General features: G+C 41.2%; 1 protein-coding gene across 1 annotated transcript in view; it reads left to right on the plus strand.

Annotated features, from left to right (window-relative positions):
• The window catches only part of LOC141271605 (scavenger receptor cysteine-rich domain-containing protein DMBT1-like), a 44106-nt gene that overhangs the window by 11250 nt on the left and 10873 nt on the right, over window positions 1-21983 (plus strand). The window contains exons 5-6 of the mRNA XM_073681648.1: window positions 2413-2744; window positions 19309-19618. Of these exons, the coding sequence (XP_073537749.1) occupies window positions 2413-2744; window positions 19309-19618 (642 nt within the window). The remainder of the gene's footprint in view (window positions 1-2412; window positions 2745-19308; window positions 19619-21983) is intronic.

Here is a 21983-nt window from a genome sequence, read left to right on the forward strand (position 1 = left end):
TACTTTCTTGTAAATATTTTTTTTGCATTCTTGTTAAATCACAAGTAAATCTCATGTACAAACATGCTCTGCCACAATCAGGTCCCACCAATAAGACCCACTTGAAAAGATGGCCAGACTACTGTCATTGAAGAGGTGGCTGCTCATTTGAGCGTTTATCAATTCTTCGAAATCCTTAGTGACATATGACACACTGGTATGTGATATGTCGTCCCCCTGAATTTGATGCAGGCCCACCTCAGCTCTTGATGCGGCTGTTAACCTGTAAAATATTGCTGTCAAGTGATATGTACAGCTGACATCTTATGAGGTGCGTGGTCCTAACCACCCATCAGTAGTCCACCTACAAGGCAATCTTAAGCGGGGGTCAAATTGGATGCCATGTGGTGTCGGGCATCTGATGCCTTATTTAGAACAGTTATACTCAGGCTAAAATACCTGTTACCCCCCATTTAATGTATTGGGGCTGGGACTTTGTCTTGCTTTCTTTTCCAATTTTCCTTAACCAACTTTCTTTTCTAACGAGTGTTGGGATTTTGCTTTATATTCATTGGCATGATTTATATTGTGATAGAGTCACGGGTATGATATGCGAGGGGAGGTATGTGTCACTCAGGTTGCTGTCCTGTGTGGACTAAAACCTAATAAATTTCTGCCAGCATGTTATGTGCTGGGGTTAACTCTCTTAAAGGGTGTGGTTTTATAGGAATGGCAAAAAGGGTGGGAGGCCATTCCCCTACCTCCCCTCGGGGTGTTGCTGAGCTAGGTTTAAATGTTCAGACAATTTTTTTCTCTGAGTAGTGGCATGTTTCCAGGCTGTGTTTGGGTGAAGCCAGAGAGCAACACCAAAGGACTGGTGTTTGCTGAGACTTTATCGTGATTCCTGAAGCAGGCTGAGCCTTGCTTGATATCGGACTCTGCTATACCTTATCTTTTGTTTTCCCGTTAACACCAAGAGGGTCTGTTTATTTTTTTGGGACACTACTGGAGTTTATGTAACAGAATAAACCAGCAGGAAGTATCACCCGAACCGTGTGCCCTGTGTATGCCTCTGGAGAGCCGTGCAAGTCGCTTTACCACAATATTTACCTCTATGCTTTTTATTTGGGCATCCTTTATTTCTTTTTGGGCAAATTTATTTTATTCAGCTCTTCAGTCACCAAAAATGTGATTTTTTTGGAGATGTGACTTTATATTGATCTTTAGTGTGTTCCTTATACTGCTGATAATGATTCCTGTTTTCTCCCTTTATAACATGATAAACATCTGTCATTATTACATTGAATAAATCATTCACTTTCCACACTTTTAAACTCTTTGTTTAACTCCATCATCAAACGAGGTGGTGTCTATAGCCATAATTATAATAATGTCTGTGGAGACAAGGGGGTCAGTGGGTGTTTCGTCCGCACCAGGGCTCATCTCACTGGTGCGGACTCCTTTTCTCGTGGGCATAATACTACTCAGACAACAGAGGGTGAAGGTAAAACAGTGTGACAATACTTTATTGAGCCACCAAACAGACAATAACATATAGCACATTCCCTGGAAAATACCAAAGATGGTGTAAAATTACAGAGTCTCACTTTCCGCTGACTCACCTGGATTAGAGCAGCTGCGACTCTGAGGATTCCAAGGCTGACTACCCCCACCAGTGGCACCACGATTTTGGTGGGCACCCACAGAGAGGAGGTAATGACAAGCTTAGGAAGCTGACAGTTCATTGAGGAACGTGGCCAGGCGACCGGAGGGTCCCAACCTAACTTCTCTGAACATCTCCACGGAGCCAGGTGATCGAATGGTTCCAACTGGATTCTTCAAATATATCTCTTTAATTACACTGGTATCAGATTCCGGTTCTAAAGCTTTACATTATTTTTAGTGATGATCGAGCATGCTCGTTGCTCGAGATTTACGAGCATGCTCGGACGAGCACCTATTATCTTCAGCGTGCTCAGGCTTTAAGTTTTCGTCGGTTCGTGAACATGATTTGCGACTGTTTGTCAGCTTTAATACATGTGAGGAATGCTGGAAAAACAGGCAGTCCTCACATGTATTAAAGCTGTCAAACAGTCGCAATCATTTTGTTTCCACTCATAGATTTTCTCCATTTAATAAATTCTTAACCTCCTTCAAGTGTTATCTTCAGCTTCATACTTAATATGTTCTTTTAGGTTAAAGGAGAAAATGAACTCCTGTAATACATCAATGGTGGAAGGATGGCAGGGTCCAGAATGCTGGCATCCCGATTCAGACTGCAGTTGTCCAGTTCAGTGCCCCTGGCCAGCATTGTAGCCTTATCATTGTTTATTACACATTTATATAATTTTCCATGCAGAATGGGAATACTTTTTTGACAAAATTTCAGGGAATTATTTTTTGAAATTAACATTTTCCATATCATTTTTTTAGGTTCAGACATGTCTTTAAGACTGGTAAATGGCAATGGTCAATGCAATGGCCGTGTTGAAATACTCTATAATGGAGCATGGGGAACTGTGTGCGATGATTATTGGGATATTAATGCTGCACAAGTTGTATGCCAGCAGTTAAATTGTGGCCAAGCTCTTGCATTTAATGGCAGTGCTGCATTTGGCCAAGGACAAGGATTAATTGTATTGGATGATGTGCAATGTACTGGTAATGAACTACACGTATGGGACTGTCCACACCAACCATTTACAGTACATAACTGTGGACACAATGAAGATGCTGGAGTCGTCTGCTCAGGTATATTTGAATGGATTAAATCCTATGTAGTCATCTGTGATCCTATCATGTTGTTTGTATAAGTGTTCAAATTGAGCATATTTTCATACTTTCTTTTCCAATAATTTTTATTAAATTTAGATTTAACAAAGGGAATGGAATGATAAAAAGGGGAAGGAAAGGGGAGGGGAGGGAGGGGAGGTGAGAAATTTATTTTCTTTTCCATGGACAAGGAAAAAGGAGGGGGAGGGTAGTGAAAAAGGGAGATCTTAATTTGTTACAAAGTAGATAGTAACAAGAGCAGTATTGCAGTGAAAAAATTAAAGATAAAAATACAAAAACAAAAATGTTTGAGAATTATCATTAGGTTTATACTATATATAATCAATATTTAAGTTACCCCTGAAAGTACCAATTGAAAAATGAGAATTATTCAAATAACAATGTCAAAGAGAAGAGAATCAAGGGAATTTTGAGGTCCAGCAGTTCCATTTTTTGTGATATTTAGGAAGATATTTATTGATTAGGGCATATCTAGATTCTAATGAGCTATGGAGAGAGATTTTTTCAAAGTACACAAAGTTTATAAGGTTGAGAATCCTTCCAAAGAGCGGCAATAGAATTCTTGGTTACGAGAAAGATGTGTATCAGAACTTGTCTTTGAAAAGGTTCAACATTTTCTAAATCTAGAGAGAGGAGGGCCATTTGAGGAGTAATTGGGAAATTATTATTGAATAAATTTGTTATCAGAGAAAAAGCCTGCTCCAAAGTGATTTAATTTTGGGGCAGCTCCAAAAAATGTGAAAAAGTGTGCCTGGTTGGCTGCAGTTTCTCCAGCAAAGAGAGGAACCATCATTAGAAAAATGAGCGAGTCTAACAGGGCTGAGGTACCATCTGGATAAAATTTTGAAGAAAGACTCATGAAGGAGCATAGAGATATTTGAAGAATAGGAGTAATCTATTGCATTCTCCCATTGTTCAGGGTTGAATATTTTGTTTAGATCTGTTTCCCACTTGTGCATGTCGTCATTAAAAGTATTGTAAAGATATTTAGTGCTCAAGAAGACCTTGTGATCCTCATCATTAATTAGGTTACATGTAACCTCAGATAGAGGAGCTTTGTTAGATAAGATAGTGTTTTAATTATCCTTCAGAGATGTATAATATAAAAAAACAGTCACAGAAAGATTATGTTTCTTTTTTAAATCCTTGAAGGGAGTAAAACTGGAGCCATTACAAATATCTTTTATTTTTTGGAGGCCAACTGAATTCCACCAATGAATTGAATGTTGATCAAGAATTAAATTGACAGACAGGAAGGAGAGGTTTTGATTTGGTCTGATTTTTTTATTTTTTTTCTAGGTTTGGCCAATGCTTTCCAAGTGAAGATGATAGCTTGTAGAATGGGATGGGTTGGTTCATGAGACTTTGGATTAAGCAAATGTTTAAATAGAAGGTTTCTCAAGGGTTGGTAATTGTTATGAGCTAATTCTAGGTCTAGCCAAGCAGGAGTGAATTTAAGGTTAAACCACCCATTACTTTGTTTAACTAAATTAGCGAAGTAGTATGCGTGAAGGTTTGGTAGACTCAATCCACCATGAAGTTTGTTTTTATACAGAACCTTAGAAGCTACTCTAATTTTTTTATGATTCCAAATAAAATTGTTTAGTAATTTCTGTAGCTTGGAGAGATAGAACATAGGATTGATAATGGTGAGAGTCCTAAAGATATAGAAGATTTTAATGAGTATATAGGTATTGACTACCATTACCCTACCTACCCAAGATAATTCGGAGGTGTTAAAAGAGATTAGGTCATTAGAAATAGTTTTAGAAATATTATCCATGTCTGTAGGAATAAAGGATTTCAAATTTTTAGTTAAAAGAAGGGATGCAATACCCAGTGCTTGGTTAAGAGTTCATTTATTTAGAAGCTAAAATCAGATGCGCTTTGTGGATGTCCTGTCCACTTCATCAGTGCACAAGCTATGCACTGATGAAGTGGACAGGACGTCCACAAAATGCATGTGATTTTAGCTACTAAATAAATGGACTCTTAATCAAGCACTGGGTATTGCATCCCTTCTTTTGACCCGTAGGAGCGCGGAATCATTGGCACTTTCTTGCATCCACAACTTATGGTACTCGGACCCTTGAGGTTTGGTGTCTCCTGCAGCACTCTACTATACCATCATATGAGTTCTGCATTTCACAACTCACCAAGGTGAGCATCCTTTTTCCTTTATACCACTACTTGTCTTGGTAACAGCGCTATTGGCGCCCCCTCTCCATCTTATTGCAAATTTTTAGTTAGGAAGATTCCCAGATACGTATTTCCTTATTTTCCCAGTTGAAAGAGGATAAATTCCTGATGTCGTCGATGGTAGAGCTTTTCAGATTAAAGTGAACAATTTGACATTTGTCAGAATTGATTTTAAAGAGTGAGACTTCAGAAAAGGCTTTTAGAGTAGTTAAAAGTTCTTTTATAGAGGTAACTTGATCAGTTAAGGAGAGAATCAAATCATCTGCAAAAAGTCCGATTTTGAAGTGACGAGCAGGAGTATGGATACCCTTGATAGCAGGGTTATCTCTTATAGATTGGGCTAAAGGTTTGAGAGCAAGGGCAAATAATAGAGCAGATAGGGAGCAACCCTGCCTAGTGACATTTGATATCTAAATGGGGTTTGAAAGGTGATTGTTTGCGTATACTTTGGCCTTAGGGGAAGAATAGAGTGCAAAAATAGAGGACAAACTTTTATTATTAAACCTAAATTTGGCAAGGGTGAGTTTGAGGAATCTCCAATTTAGTCTATCAAAGGCCTTTTTGGCGTCTAAGGAAAGGATTATAGATGAAAAATTAAAGGTATTAATTTTATTTATAATATTTAGAAGTCTCCTGGTACCATCGGTCGATTGACGGCCCACAATGAATCCTATCTGATCGTTATTAATGAGTTTGGGTAAGATTGTTTCTAATCTTTTTGCTAATATTTTTGCATATGTTTTTAAGTCGGAATTAATTAAAGAGATCGGTCTGTAATTTTTAACCTGGTCAGGATCTCCTTTAGATTTGTAGATGAGAATGATTGTAGCTTCCAGCATTTCTGTTGGAAAGGAGCCCTGCACCAAGGCCAAATTAAAGACTGTTGCAAGATGAGGTGCAAGTAGGGTGCCAAAATTTTTATAATACTTGATGAATCCGTCAGGACCAGGATACTTCATAGATTTGAGTTTTTGTATTGTGGCTAGAATTTCATCAGTTGAGAAGGGAATATTAATAGTTTCTAGGTCTAATAAATTGATTTTAAGGAGATTAATACTGGAGAGAAAGTTGTTAATGGATTCCTCATTTGGGGGTTTAATGGAAGGGTCAGAATCAAGATTATATAAGTTTGAGTAATATTTGGCGAATGATTCAGCAATATCTTTAGGATGATATTTAATTTTGCCTGATGAAGATAGGATTCTATCAATTCTTTGTTTGATTCTGGAATGTTTAATTCTCTGGGACATGAATTTAGATGGCTTGTTAAGGGAATAATAAGATTTAAATTTACATGATTTAAATTTACATAATTTGACGTATGTATCGTATGAGGAAAGTTCTTTTTTGAGTTCTTGTATGAGTGTAATTATTTCTTGTTGAAGGGTGGGCGAGGGGCGGCTAAGTTAGATTGTGAGGCTATTTTAACATTTAATTGGGTTTGTAAATAGGAATTTTTTTCTCTGTATTTCTTCTTGTGAATGGAGGATAATTTCATCAGGATACGCTTTATGAGCGTTCCAAATATGAAACGGACTTACTTCATCGGACGTGTTTTCAATAAAATACTGTTTATAGATGATTCAATTTCAGATTTATAGAGGGGAAAGGTAGGAGGGAGGAATTACATCTCCATAATTGTTTGTTTAGTAGATTAGGACCAATTTGAATTTTTCCTCAAACTGGGGAGTGATCAGAGATGGATTTTGGTAGGATTGAGACCTTTACAAATTTGGAAATAGAGAAGGTGTCCGTAAGCAGTAAATCAATTCTAGAAGAGGAGTTGTGGACATCAGAGAAATGTGTGTATTCTCTAGAAGATGAGTTGATACATCGAAAGACATCAAAAACTAATTTCTTGTCAACCAGGAATTTAGACTAGGGGAGGATTGTCTTTTGGAAGAGGAGGAGTCAATAAAGCAATAAGGTACTATATTAAAGTCACCGAGTAAAATTAGATCGCCTTTTCTTATTAGTTGAATTTTTTTAATAAGTTTATCTAGGAATTTGAAAATTCTTTTGTTAGGGGCATAGATATTGACAATGGTGCATGGGCAATTATTAAGGTAACAAACTAATATGTGGGATCTGCCCAAGTCATCCCCTAGCTCCTCTATCAAGTTGAAAAGGGATAGTGTTCTTTATAATTGTAATAACTCCTGCTTTTTTATTATCATTGAGAGCTTTAAAAATATGGGGAAAGTCTCTTTGATGGAAAGATGGGTGGCTTGATTTACTAAATTTGGTCTCTTGAAGGCAAATTATGTCGGCATGACTATTTTTGATCTCTCTCCAAATTGTGAACCTTTTCATGGGACTGTTTAGGCCTCTGACATTGTATGAGAGAAAATTGGTACTCATGATGGGGTGTAATGTATTTGTGGGTAAGAGGATATTAATTAAATAATGATGGAACCAAGCAAAATTAAGTCAAACTAAGAGATGGAATATAGGCAGTAAGTGCTGTGAAGAACGGTAAAAGTCTTAGACAGCAGAATAAACACATTCTGAATCGCAGAGTGAGACCTCAGTAAGTCACAGCAGTCACGGTGTACATTAGAAATTTATTTAAATATGAACTATAAAATCTTACTTGAGATATTTAAAAGGAAACAAACATAGAAGAAAAAGTTCTCGTGAAAGAGCACCGCCAAACAAAGGGATCTCTCCTCTTGGTGGGGGAAAGTTCAGTGAAGAGGTCCTCGAGGGACATCCCAATAACTTTTCAGAAACCATATAATGTAATTGGAAATAGAGAAAAATACAAACAACATATAGCTAAAAGTACATTAAAGACCTGCCTAACAAAAAATATTTACCTACTCAATTGTTAGGCATTGATCTTTGGCTGGATTCGAAATGTGTCCAGGACCTTCTGTGGTCTCCCATTTTGGCCCAGCTGGGGCTGATGCTGCTCAGCATCATCATCAGCCCCGACACCAAGCTGGTCCACGAGATGTACGGATTGTCTCTTGTGTATTGGTACCTAGCAATGTTCAGCATAGGTTGCAGAGGGAGACAGGGCGTTTGGAGTCTAAGTCCAGGATTTGCCGCACTGAGCATGCCCGTGACCTGGCGGATCGTGATTGGTGGTTTGGCACTCACCTGACTCGGTGACCTGGCACCGCCTGATTGGTCCACGGGTGGAGTCACCAATGGCGCGTCGGTGGGCAGGGCTTAGTCTTTAAAAGGCCCGCCCACAAACATGGCGGCGCGCTCTGATCATTGAGCAGTAATGCGATTGTGTGGACGACTGTGTTACATGAGTAGATTCTGTCAGGCAGGCTAGTTCCATAAACGCAGGCTAGTTCCATGCAGGCAGGTAGTTTCATCTTGCAGTCTGGCTCTGCCAAAGGGGTCGCCTAACACCCCGAGAAGCCTGCAGACGTCCTATCCACGGCTAGCACCTGTCAGTCACGTGGAGTAGTACCCTTCAGTCCGGTAGCATGCCGGCTGGAGGCACGTGTACCCGTCGGCGTAGTCACACACGCATCCTAGCGCCGCCAGTGTAGTCCCTGTGTAGTTAACAGGGCTACAGCTACTTCCCCAGTCGCGCATCTCCCGTGCAGTTAACGGAGATTGAGAGAACCATTATACCCGTTCCTGTGTGCAGTAACATGGAAGGGTTTATCATTTAAGTTGGTTGCTTTCCCTTTCACCCGGAAAGTGTTCGACAGCAGTCCACCAGGCTGCATCGCGGACCCCGGGGTCGGTTGCGTTCCATTATAATAAAGGTGTCTGCAACTATCCTCCTAACAGTATCAGAGCGCCAGGGTCTTGCCGAACATGGCCGACAACCAGCAATTGCTGCAGTATATATAGCGAATTGATGCCAGACTTAAATCTCTGGAACAGGCTGTCCCGGTCACTGATATCACTGCAGTAGCTACCCAGGCAGCTTCTTTAGCAGCCAATATTATTAACTCGGCTGCGGTGAATACAGCAACCACTGCAAGTGCGCCATTACCCCGTTTTGCTCTCCCGGAAAAATTTTCTGGGGACAGTAAATTTTGCAGGGGTTTTATTAATTTATGTTCCATTCACTTGGAGATGATGGAAGCACGGTTCCCCTCCGAAAGAGCCAAAGTGGGCTATGTCATCTCATTACTCTCCCACAGGGCTCTGGAGTGGGCTACTCCTCTATGGGAGCGGAATGATTCGGTTGTAGCAAATGCGGGTCTTTTCGTTAAGACCCTAAAAAGTATATTCCTTGGTCCTCAGGTCACGCATGATACAGTTCTTAAGCTTCTTGCATTGATTCAGGGTTCGGCCACCGCCAGCCACTATGCCATCCAGTTTAGAACTCTAGCGGCTGAACTGGATTGGTCTGAGCGGTCGTTTATCCGGGTGTTCTGGAAGGGTCTGGCTAGTCATGTTAAAAATGCTCTATCTACCAGAGAAATCCCAACCTCCCTGGAGGAGTTAACCTTCGTCCGGCTGAGTAGGTACAATTGTAACTATTCCGTTTTAAAATTGCAACAACTTTTTTTGGAAAAGCCGTAGAGGGCTGAAATTTTGTGACATCTCTGCAGTTTTGGTCCAGAACATATTGGCCAAATTTCAATAAAATATCTCCACCCCCTTCCGAGAAAAGGGGTCAAGATATTTTTGCATCCATAACAAGCTGCATAGGTACAAATGTACCCTCATATATTTTGAATGAAGATAATGCAAGGAAAAAAGAATAATATTTTTTTTAATGATAATGCTATTTTATTATTATAAACAAGTAAAAAAACTGTTCATTTACATTATAAAAGAAAATGTAAGAAACTTTTTTATTGATTTTCTTCGCAAGTAATTCATCTTGTCTTTGCTACCGAGTGTTCATCGCAAATGGGTTTCACACAAACCACACAAGACTTTCTAGTCTTACGTTGTTTTCGCCTCAGGTCTTGGCAGACATAGCAACTACCAACAACAGGGGAGGGTCCACGACTACCATGAGGTATTTGAGGGCCAGCTGCTGCTTGCGATGCTACCAGAATGCATCGTCCAAGCACCATTTCTACTGCACCTCGAAGAAAATGGTTTCTCATCATCATTCGGTGTGTACTACGATCTTCAATTGCAGGCATACACAGCTGATTTGCGAGATCTTTCAGGAACTTTCTTCGTTGATCCTTTGTCCTGAAGCTTGGATTGTGTTCTCTGTAGATGATGTAGGATGCTAACACAGTGACGTCAATCATATTGTAGAAAAATGCCAGAGGCCAACGTAATGTACGTCGTTTCACAGTGTACTCTCCCAATATTTTATCCATAACATCAACTCCACCTTTTGTTTTGTTGTAGTATTTTATTATCTCTAGCTTGGCTGCTAGTGTCTCTTCAACTTCTCCCGTCATGTGCATAGATGATAGAAGCACGACTGATTTGTTCTTCTTTGGTACATATGAACAGACTGTTGCATCATGATTGTAGGCAAAATTTGTTGAGTTTACAGGCCTTTCTTTGGCAGGCTGCATGTTGCTAGGTAGGAACCTTTTGTTTTTTCTCACTGTACCAACTAGTGTCATGTTCCAGGAGTTCAATACCTTAGCTAGTTCCATGGTTGTAAAGAAGTTATCAGTGGTGACATTTCTTCCAGAGCCTTTATACGAGCTCACTAGGTCTAATACTGTTCGTTCACAAATGTTTACTTGTCGAGGACCATCAGTTGGTTTCCCAGTGTAGAGCTGACCTTGTAATGGGTAGGCGTTTGACGAGTCACAAGCCCAGAAAATCTTTATGCCATATTTAGCTGGTTTTGAAGGTATATACTGGGTAAATTTAGTATGGCCTCTAAATGGAAATAATTGCTCGTCGATGGTGATACAATTATATGGCTTGTAGGCTCTCTCCAGATTTCTGTTCCGCATTGTCCAGATGTCCCGTATTGGTGCAGCTTTATCTGTTTGCACACGTTCTGCACGTGTATTTTCGTTGTCAAATCTGATAAATCTGAGTATCATCTTGAAGCGGTCACGAGACATGGCTGCACGTATAAGAGGCAGAGCAGCAACATTCCACATTTCCTCGAGATTCTCTTTGTTGTCTCTGTGCACACCAGCAGCAATCAGTATGCCCAAAAATGCATGGAGTTCCGTTTCAGTAAATTGCTTGAATGTTTTTTGTGGTGGCCGTTCAGAAGAATCAGGAAAACGTTGTACCAGTTCGTTGTTGTAAGCATCACAAACTCTCTTGGCCTTTCGATTCGTTTCTCGTAATATGATGTCACACATCTCGGGAGTCATGATTGACTTGAATAGCTCTTTTGCTGCATACAGGTTGCTGATTGCTGCAGGGCCACCTCTTTGTCGTAGGACATTATGAGATTTTGTTTGTGCATTTGGCAGTGGATCACTACACCATTGAGTTTTATCCTTAGCAGTCCAAATGTCGCCTGCACTTTGAGGCACAGACTCATCCTCAACACTTTCGTCTGAGTCGTATTCTTTTTCCTGCTCTATGACCATTTCTTGTTCAATGTCTGAATCTTCTTCAGTAACATCCACTTGTGGTACATAGTTTTCATCATCAGATGCAACATATGGTTCTTCCTCATGCTCAGAATCAGATTCTTCTAGCATTCGCATTATTTCGTCAGACGTAAATCTGTAAATATGAAAAAATGAAAAATAAATAATTTTCCGAAATACTACACAATACTACATTATTGGCTTTTCACAAAATGATACTAACCTGCAAACACGTTTTCTTGGATTATGGCGGAAACTAGATCCAGCATCACTATCACTCATGATGACTTGGTAGATGAATTTTGGCTTCTTAATTTAGTTCAGTAACACGTGGCAAGTAGAATGAAACTCGATTCTAAAGTGCAGATAAAAAAGTAAATTATTTCTAGTGATAATTATTTATAAATGTCATTTATTCATTATGTAAACCGTATACGGTTTCAGAATTTTCATTCCATCTTCGATTGTTTTTTCGACCAATAGGAAAATTGTAACAGAGCCACCATCTTTATTTTGTGCTGAATATAAGTAAAACATTGTAAAACAATATGTAGATACTAATTATTATCCATTTTTCGTATAAAAATCATACCTATAGTGATAAGTTTCATACAAAATATATGTAAGCCAAGTCCAGGCTCAAAGACAATTTCTCCGAAATAAATAATAATAAAGTCTATAAATAAGTATTCTCCAAACAGACACATATAAGGGAAATTAGAAAAATTATTCTTTATTGAAGAAAATATATAAATATCATAAAAATTACAATCAATATAAGTAATAAAGTACAAAGTAAGGACAATGGGGGAGGGGGAGAGAGGACAGCTCAAAGGTAATATAATGAGGTGACTGGTATAGCAAAGAGACTAACACCCCAAAACAACATTCAATGGATGGCAGATGTAAATATGCTGCCTATGGATGAAGAATCCTAACACTGACCATATCAAAAAATAATGATTACAAATGCTCTAGGGAAAGCTAAAAGCATGTCTACCATAAGACCAAAAAATCCTGTATGTAAAGTACATGCAGGTAAATATCAAAATGGTTATATGCTGTCAAATAGACTGTAACCGTAATAATTGCGCAATAGGGTATACATATCAGTGAATTATAGAACCAGATATGGAGCTTCCATTACCTTGTGTCATGTCTATGGAGTCCAAGGCAGCGTGGGAAAGAATGCTGGGAGTGCAAGGCAGCCTCGACGCGCGTTTCGCCCGGAAGTGGCTTTGTTTGAATCAACTTAATTGACAGCAACATAAGTGAGCAGTAACAACACTGGCCACTAGATATCAGCATAACATTTGTAGCTGAATGAACTTTAGTTTCTGAAACCAAGTAAAGGAGAAAGTCTTCCCACAGTGGAGGTATATATGAAGGTACAATTGTACTTCTGCAGCCTGTTAACGTTGTAAAATTATGCAGCCTGACGAAGGTTAAAATCTCTCGCTAACCGTATAGACTTGCGTCATGCGGAACACAAGTTAGAGCTGGAGGTTGCCAGACCTCAATATCAGTTGGCACCATCCTTCTCTAGACCCATTTCCAAACCCGAGACGTCCGATCCGGAGCCTGAGGCTATGGATATATCTCGAACTGAGTCTAACTCTTCTCGTTCCCGTCCTGCTCATCTCTTGGAGTCCCCCGTTAATAAGGGTTCCAAGCAGTCGGGTAAACGAGTTGGTCTTACCACCGTTGGAGGAGGTGTATTAAATTCTGGGACTTCTTCCTCCAAATTATTATATAATGTGTCATTGTCCTTTGGTACATCTGCAGTTACTGCCAAGGCGTGGGTGGACTCTGGTGCTGATGGCAATTTTTTATCATCTACGTTTGCCCAGAGGCATGCCATCCCTTTAGAGTTACTGTCAAGACCCATGAACATTAATGTTGTCAATGGTTCACTCTTGGACGCGCAAATCACCCACCAGTCGATTCCCCTCACCATGTCATTTCCTCAGGGCCACCGGGAGGTCATCTCATTTCTTATTATTCCCGGTGGATTAGACGAGGTGTTATTGGGTCTCCCCTGGTTAAGTTGTCATACTCCACACATTGACTGGAATACAGGGGAAATTTCTTCCTGTAGTGAGAATTGTGCATCTCAGTGTATGGTCGCAGTAACCCGGAGGGTAGTCTCTGATCCCTCTACCGTTGTGGCTTCCGGTACAGATTCTTTGTCTGTCCCCAGGACCCGGGTCTTGTCAGACTATGTCAAAAGGAACTCTCAGGTAGAGAGGGTGGCTGCTGTGTCCTCTAACCAGGTTCCATCGGGGAGGACGTTTGTTTCCCCTAATCTACAGAATATGGTGCTCTCCTGAGCTCATGCCCCTAAGATCGGAGCTCATCTGGGGGTCAAACGTACCACTAAGTCCCTTCAACGGTCCTATTGGTGGTCCCGGTGGCGCTAGGACGTTAAGGACTTTGTCCTCGCGTGTCCCGTCTGTGTGGGAGATAAATCTTTCCGCCAAAGTCCGGCGGGTCTTCCCCATCTGTTACCCGTGACGGACTCCACACATAGAGAGTCGGTTGTCACTTCTCGTCGTCCTGCTTCTGTATTCTATCTGGACGACAGAGTGTGGCTCACGGCTCGTAATAATAAAGTACGCGGGGAATCTGTGAGGTTTGACCCCCCGCTTTAAAAAAGGGTACCCTGTACACCAGAGGGGTCACGGTTCTGTGAATCCCCTCTGTGACCAAGTGGACCACATTTTTGCCCCCCTGCTCATGGAGGAAAATGAGTTTCAAGTGGAGAGTGAAGTTAGAGGGGGAGATAATGTTAGGTGTCGGTCTGTGGCTGGATTCAAAATGGGTCCAGGACCTCCTGTGGTTACCCATTTCAGTCCAGCTGGGGCTGATTCTGCTCAGCGTCATCGGCAGCCCCAACGCCTAGCTGGTCCACGAGACCTACAGATTGTCTCCTGTGTATTGCTACCTAGCAATGTTAAGAATAGGTTGCAGAGGGAGACAGGGCGTTTGGAGTCTAAGTTCAGGATTTGCCGCACTGAGCATGCCCGTGACCTGGCAGATCGTGATTGGTGGTTTGGCACCCACCTGACTCGGTGACCTGGCACCGCCTGATTGGTCCACGGGTGGCGTCACCAATGGCGCGTCGGCGGGCATGGCTTAGTCTTTAAAAGGCCCACCCCCAAATATGGCGGCGCGCTCTGATCATTGAGCAGTGATGCGATTGTGTGGAGACTGTGCTCCACGAGTAGTTTCTGTCAGGCAGGCTAGTTCCATAGAGGCAGGCTAGTTCCATAGAGGAAGGTAGTTTCGTCTAGCAGTCTGGCTTTGCCAAAGGGGTCACCTAACACCCCGAGCAGCCTGCAGACGTCCTATCCACGGCTAGCGCCTGTCAGTCACGTGGAGTAGTACCCTTCAGTCCGGTAGAACGCCGGCTGGAGGCACGTGTACCCGTCGGCATAGTCACACGCGCATCCTAGCGCCGCCAGCGTAGTCCCTGTGTAGTTAACAGGGCTACAGCTACTTCTCCGGTCGCTCCTCTCCCGTGCAGTAAACGGAGATTGAGCGAACCGTTATACCCGTTCCTGTGTGCAGTAACACGGAAGGGTTTATCATTTAAGTTGGCTGCTTTCCTTTTCACCCAGAAAGTGTTCGGCAGCAGTCCACAGGGCTGCATCGCGGACCCCGGGGTCGGTTGCATTTCATTATAATAAAGTTGTCTGCAACCGCCCTCCTAACATCAATATTTTACGTCAAAGAGACTAGGTCTAGATTGCAGAGTTCAACAAGTGAGGAAACATAGTGGATTTTCAAAGGTTAGCAATGACATGAAAGGTGTTATCAATACCAAAATGTTTTGTAAATGGTGGTGAGGAAGTCCCCAAAAAAAAACCAAAGACTCACTCCGCGATTCACTCTGGTTGAAGAGACAGATTTTAATGAAGAAATAAATTTGATGCCTTCTTCTGGAGTGAATAGGGGTATAGTCTTTCCTTTTAAAAAAACAAGGAGCTTAGTAGGAAAGCCCCACGAGTAGGGAACCTCCAAAGATCTCAGCGAAGAGGTGACTTCACCGAAGGATTTCCGAGCGTTTATAGTGTCTTTAGATAGTGTCTTTAGATAGATCCGCAAACAATTTAATATGGGAAAATGGATCTGGGAAAGATTTATTCTGCTTGATGAAATTTTGGATCTTCTCTTTGGTGACAAAAAAATGGATTCGTAAAATGATATCTCTTGGGGAATCTGGATGAAGACCTGGGGGATGAGGTAGGGGATGGATTCTGTCAATAGACATATCTAGGTCAGAAAAACTCGGAATAGTTTTATGAAATAGGTCTTTGAGATAGATTGTTAAATTATTTTGCGAGATGTTTTCATAAATTCTCCAGATCTGACAGCTAAGATCTAAGTTTAGAAATTTCCTGATGCAAATCTTGGTGGGATTTTGACAAATGGTCAGTTTTTTTTTCAACGGAAGTGATTCTTATTTCACTAGCTTCAATTCTCTGAGTGATGGCATTAAGAGTGGATTGGAGAAGATTTGCTTGTCGTTCAAAGCCTAGTTCCATATTGTTGTTTAAAGCTTTTGTCAATTCCCTCATAAAGTTTTCAGAGGCGTTTTTATTAGAAGAGTTAATGTCTTCAAAACTGATTGAGGATTTTAGTTTATTATCTGGAGATTGGGAAGAAAAAATCAATTGATTTTGGCTACGACGGTGTCTATCCGGACTTTGAGTGGGAGAGGTGACGTCATCTTCAATCCCAGAATACCCCTGACAGGTAGAGTCTTTGACTTCTCTGTCATCAGGTTCCTTCCTCTTTGACGATACAGAAAAATCCATTTCATCGACAGGAAGGTCTTCAGTAGCAGAAAGATGGTGTTTGTTTATACCAGATTTAATAGAATTATTAATGTTGGATTTTGGTTGTCCACCAAATTGTTTTTGTCTGGAAGACTCCGGGTTGTTATCTAGTCTCCTTAAGGGAGATCTGGATTTCAAAGGGCTAATCGAGTTAGGGGATTCCTCTGAAGTAGATGAGAGAGAAGTGTGTCTAGTGTTTTGAAGAAGGCTCTGATTTTCTTTCTGAGAGCCCATTTTTATGTTGTGTGCAGATTTAATGTTTACGGAGCTTGTGGATTTAGTTTTGAGACCACTTTTGTCCATTTTGGAGGATGGAAAAGAAACTTGGAAAAGTATAATAAGATAATTGATGATGAGATCCTGAATAGGGAGGATAAAGTGTAGGTTAGGATTAGGGCTGTATATGGTGAGGGGAAACCCCAGATCAGAGACTTCACCAGAAGAGACAAAGTTGTTGCTCACTCCTATAATGGATTCAGATGAGATTTATTATGGATTAGTAGGTGAATTCAGTGCCGAACATAATAGGTTCACAGAGTAGAGTAAGTCACTTGTATAATTCAATGGTGATAGATATTGACCAAAGGAACTATAGTGGATAGGTTTATTATTGACTGTGAGAACCTAATGCAGAGTGTATGGCATGGAAATTGAGGGGTTTTTCTTCATTTACTAAGTCTGATTGAGACAGAGCTTCCACATCTGGTAGATATTGAGTGGATGAAAGCAGAGGTATTATCTATGTTTTTGTAGTCCATACACACCTAGGATATTAACCACTGTTTATGAGGGAGCAAGAGGAAAATGGTTGCTATGAAGTTATAAACTGCGGAGGGATTTCTTATGAGGTGCTGCAGTTAAACTGTCATTTTTTAGATCGCAATATTTAGGTCTGGCCAAAATCTTGAAATGTTTTTTTAGGGTTCCTCTCTGTAATAAAAGAAAGAGGGTGATCTGATACTTTAGATTAAATCCCTGGTGTCTGTAGGGATGTTGAGTATTCACTTGTAGCGCTCCTCAGCGTGTATGACAGAGCTGGACGGAGACCGCAGGCACGCGCAATGATCCGTAGCAGGGACTTTCCTGGATTGTCCGGCAGATGCTCTCTATGGAGGGGATATTGCACCGGTGTGCCACTTGCAGGGGAGATAGGAGCGGGCTGGGGATGAAAAAGATGAATTTTCGGCGTGACCATCGCCAGATGGCCACGCAAATAGACGAGAACAGGGCACTATTTTGGGCGCAAGGATTCGTACTGCGGCTCTTCTCCCCAGACCGCAGCGTCCGTACCTACTTGTTAAGAGCAGTATCCACTCGGGTGTGCCGGCATATAGGGAGGTGAGGATTATTTAATAAGGACCCATAGAGATCCAGAGGCAGTTTATATAAATAAAATAAGTGACCATCACTTGATGGCCACACTAGCAGCTGAAAATGGAGCGCTATTTATTATGGCGCAGGGGTCTGTACTGCGGCTCCACTCATCGGCCTGTCATGTCTGTTTCAAAGTCAATATCTCGGCTGTGCCAGGGTGTAAAAAGACACGGGTGGTCTTAAAATGATCCAGAGACTAATCTGTATCTTCTCCAAAAGGATTCAGACGAGACCAGCTTCTTTTCGTAGAGATATCAGTCGCTTTATAGGGTGTCCTCACAGACACAGAGCTCAGAAATTCTGCGTCTTACATGACAGGACTTCAGGCCATGCTCCCATTTTCATACTTTCAAACACTAAGGGCGCCTGAAACAATAAATAGCTATTCATAAGAAAATCTTAATGGACTGAGGTACTTTAGTTCCCTTCTTATTAAATCCTAAATGGTTGTATGTGGGAGTAGAACTCCTTTGTGAGGTCATCAACACCCCAATGAAGGAATCCTGATGGTCTTTGAACAGTAGCAATGATGTAACAAAGAACATTTTAAACTTTCAACGCTTCTCATTATATTTTTATTTTAGAAATGTTACTATTTTTTCTAATTAAATAATCAAACAAGATTAGGATTAATTATCCAGATAGATTAGGGTCCCAGGGGTGGGACCTGAATCTGTGACATAGTAATGCATATTATGTCATGAGATAATGTATACCCATGAGATAATGTATGGTAAATTGTTTTTGGAAGTCACTGATTATCTTTTTCTTTTGACCTGGTTTTGCGGCTGATAAAAGATAGTGGTTCTGTAGAAATCTTCTTTAATGAATCATGAGGAACTAGGTGTGATAATTACTGTTATACAAGGGATGTACAAGTTGTATGCAAGTGGTTAGAGTTTGGCAATGCTCTTATGTTTCAAGGCAATGCTGCTTTTTGCCAAGAGCAAGGAGTCATATTTTTACAACAAAATTTCTGTTTAAGCCCCAAATTTTGCATTTTCACAAGGGTAACAGGAGAATATGCATCAAAAAATATGTTGTGCATTTCTCCTGAGTACACCGATACCCCATATATGATGGAAAGCTACTGTTTGGTCTCACGGAAGACCTTAAAAGAAAAGGAGCGCCATTTGACTTTTGGAACTCAAAATTGTCTGGAATCATTAGCGAATGCAATATCGCATTTTGAGAGCCCCTCATGCGCCTAAACAGAGGAATTTCTTCCCATTTTGGAAACTACACCCCTCAAGGAATTTATCTAGATGTGTGGTGAACATTTTGATCCCCCAGGTGCTTCACAGAATTTTATAACGTTGAACTGTGACAATAAAAAAATCTACCTTTAAAGACAAAAATGGGGTTTCAGCCCCAAATTTTTTTATTTTATAAGTGAAACAGAATAAATTACATCATGAAAATTTTTGTACTATTTCTTCCGAGTACACTGATACCCCATATGTGTAAAAAAGTACTGTTTGATCGCACGCCAGGGCTCGGTAGTAAAGGAGAGTAATTTGACATTTGGAACTCAAAATTAGCTGAAATCATTGGTTGATGTCTTGTTGCGTTTGGAAAGCCCCTGATGTGCTAAGCATTGGAAACTTCCACAGTAAATAGATTTTTGAAATGACAATTTTCCTTTTTTTTTAGGTTTAGACATGTCTTTAAGACTGGTAAATGGCAATGGTCAATGTAACGGTCGTGTTGAAATCCTCTATAACGGAGCATGGGGAACTGTGTGTGATGATTATTGGGATATTAATGCTGCACAAGTTGTATGCCGGCAGTTAAATTGTGGCCAAGCTCTTGCATTTAATGGCAGTGCTGCATTTGGACAAGGACAAGGATTAATTGTATTGGATGATGTGCAATGTACCGGTAATGAACGACACGTATGGGATTGTCCACACCAACCATTTACAGTACATAACTGTGGACACAATGAAGATGCTGGAGTCATCTGCTCAGGTATAGTTGGATGGATGAAAACTTATTTAGTCCTTTGTTATCATGTGTTTTGTATAGATGTTGTAGATTGTGAGCCCTTGCAGTCATTGTCCTCTCTCCTCCTGTACCAGTCACCAACTCATTTTTGTTCAAATTATTGTACTTGTTCTTTGCTATGTATACCCCTTCTAAACATGTAAAGCACCATGGAATTAATGGCGCTATAATAATAAATAATAGGGGTTCCAAGTGCTCACTATGCATCTAGATAGGTGCCTTGGGGGGTCTAGTTTCCAAAATGGGGTCACTTGTGGGGGAGCTCCAATGTTTGGGCACACAGGGACTCTCTAAATGCAACATGGTATCCGCTAACAAATTGAATGGAAAATCGGCTCAAATTGTTAGCGGACACCACATTGCGTTTGGAGAACCCCTCTGTGCCCTAACTTTGGAGCTCCCCCACAAGTGACCCCATTTTGGAAACTAGACCCCCCAAGGCACCTTTCTAGATGCATAGTGAGCACTTGGAACCCCCAGGTGCTTCACAAATTGATTCGTAATAATGAAAAAGTGAAAAAAAAAACACTTTTTCATTTTTACGAATCAATTTGTGAAGCACCTGGGGTTCCAAGTGCTCACTATGCATCTAGATAGGTGCCTTGGGGGGTCTAGTTTCCAAAATGGGGTCACTTGTGGGGGAGTTCCAATGTTTGGGCACACAGGGACTCTCTAAATGCAACATGGTATCCGCTAACAAATTGAATGGAAAATCGGCTCAAATTGTTAGCGGACACCACATTGCGTTTGGAGACCCCCTCTGTGCCCAAACTTTGGAGCTCCCCCACAAGTGACCCCATTTTGGAAACTAGACCCGCCAAGGCACCTTTCTAGATGCATAGTGAGCACTTGGAACCCCCAGGTGCTTCACAAATTGATTCGTAATAATGAAAAAGTGAAAAAAAAAACACTTTTTCATTTTTACGAATCAATTTGTGAAGCACCTAAGGGTTCCAAGTGCTCACTATTCATCTAGATAGGTGCCTTGGGGGGTCTAGTTTCCAAAATGGGGTCACTTGTGGGGAAGCTCCAATGTTTGGGCACACAGGGACTCTCCAAATGCAACATGATATCCGCTAACAATTTGAGCCGACAATTTGTTAGCGGATATCATGTTGCATTTGGAGAGTCCCTGTGTGCCCAAACATTGGAGCTCCCCCACAAGTGACCCCATTTTGGAAACTAGACCCCCCAAGGCACCTATCTAGATTCATAGTGAGCACTTGGAACCCCAGGTGCTTCACAAATTGATTCATAAAAATGAAAAAGTGTTTTTTTTTTCACTTTTTCATTATTACGAATCAATTTGTGAAGCACCTGGGGGTTCCAAGTGCTCACTATGCATCTAGAAAGGTGCCTTGGGGGGTCTAGTTTCCAAAATGGGGTCACTTGTGGGGGAGCTCCAAAGTTTGGGCACAGAGGGGCTCTCCAAACGCAATGTGGTGTCCGCTAACAATTTGAGCCTATTTTCCATTCAATTTGTTAGCGGATACCATGTTGCATTTAGAGAGTCCCTGCGTGCCCAAACATTGGAGCTCCCCCACAAGTGACCCCATTTTGGAAACTAGACCCCCCAAGGCACCTATCTAGATTCATAGTGAGCACTTGGAACCCCAGGTGCTTCACAAATTGATTCATAAAAATGAAAAAGTGGTTTTTTTTTCACTTTTTCATTTTTACGAATCAATTTGTGAAGCACTTGGGGATTCCAAGTGCTCACTATGCATCTAGATAGGTGCCTTGGGGGGTCTAGTTTCCAAAATGGGGTCACTTGTGGGGGAGCTCCAATGTTTGGGCACACAGGAGCTCTCCAAAAGCAACATGGCGTCAGCTAACAATTTGAGCCGATTTTCCATTCAATTTGTTAGCGGACACCATGTCGCGTTTGGAGAGCCCGTGATGTGCCTAAACAGTGGAGCTCCCCCACAAGTGTCCCCATTTTGGAAACTATACCCCTCAAGGATTTTATTAAGGTGTATAGTGAACATTTTGAACCCAGAGGTACGGCACAGAATTTGTTTACATTAGGTCATCATATTGAATAAGTTGTCATTATTCTTGAGCGCAAGTGCTCGCTACTTGAGTTTGCATCGGGTACTCAGGTATGCACCATGTACAGCGTGTGCTCGAGTGACATGCTCGAGTCCCTGCTCCGCATGTTTCACGGTTATTAGACACCCAAAAAAAAACATGCGGGGATCGCTCGTGCATGGCAGGCAATCCCCTTAAAGTTTTTTGGCTGCGAAGCATATGAGGCAGAGACTCGAGCATGTCACTCAAATACCCACGATACTCAATGCATACCAGAGCACGTGATGCAAACTCAAGT

The sequence above is a fragment of the Phyllobates terribilis genome, unplaced genomic scaffold, assembly GCF_046119375.1.
Source record: "Phyllobates terribilis strain yellow unplaced genomic scaffold, ASM4611937v1 Scaffold_5__5_contigs__length_657084704, whole genome shotgun sequence".
Taxonomy (NCBI): Eukaryota; Metazoa; Chordata; class Amphibia; order Anura; family Dendrobatidae; genus Phyllobates; species Phyllobates terribilis.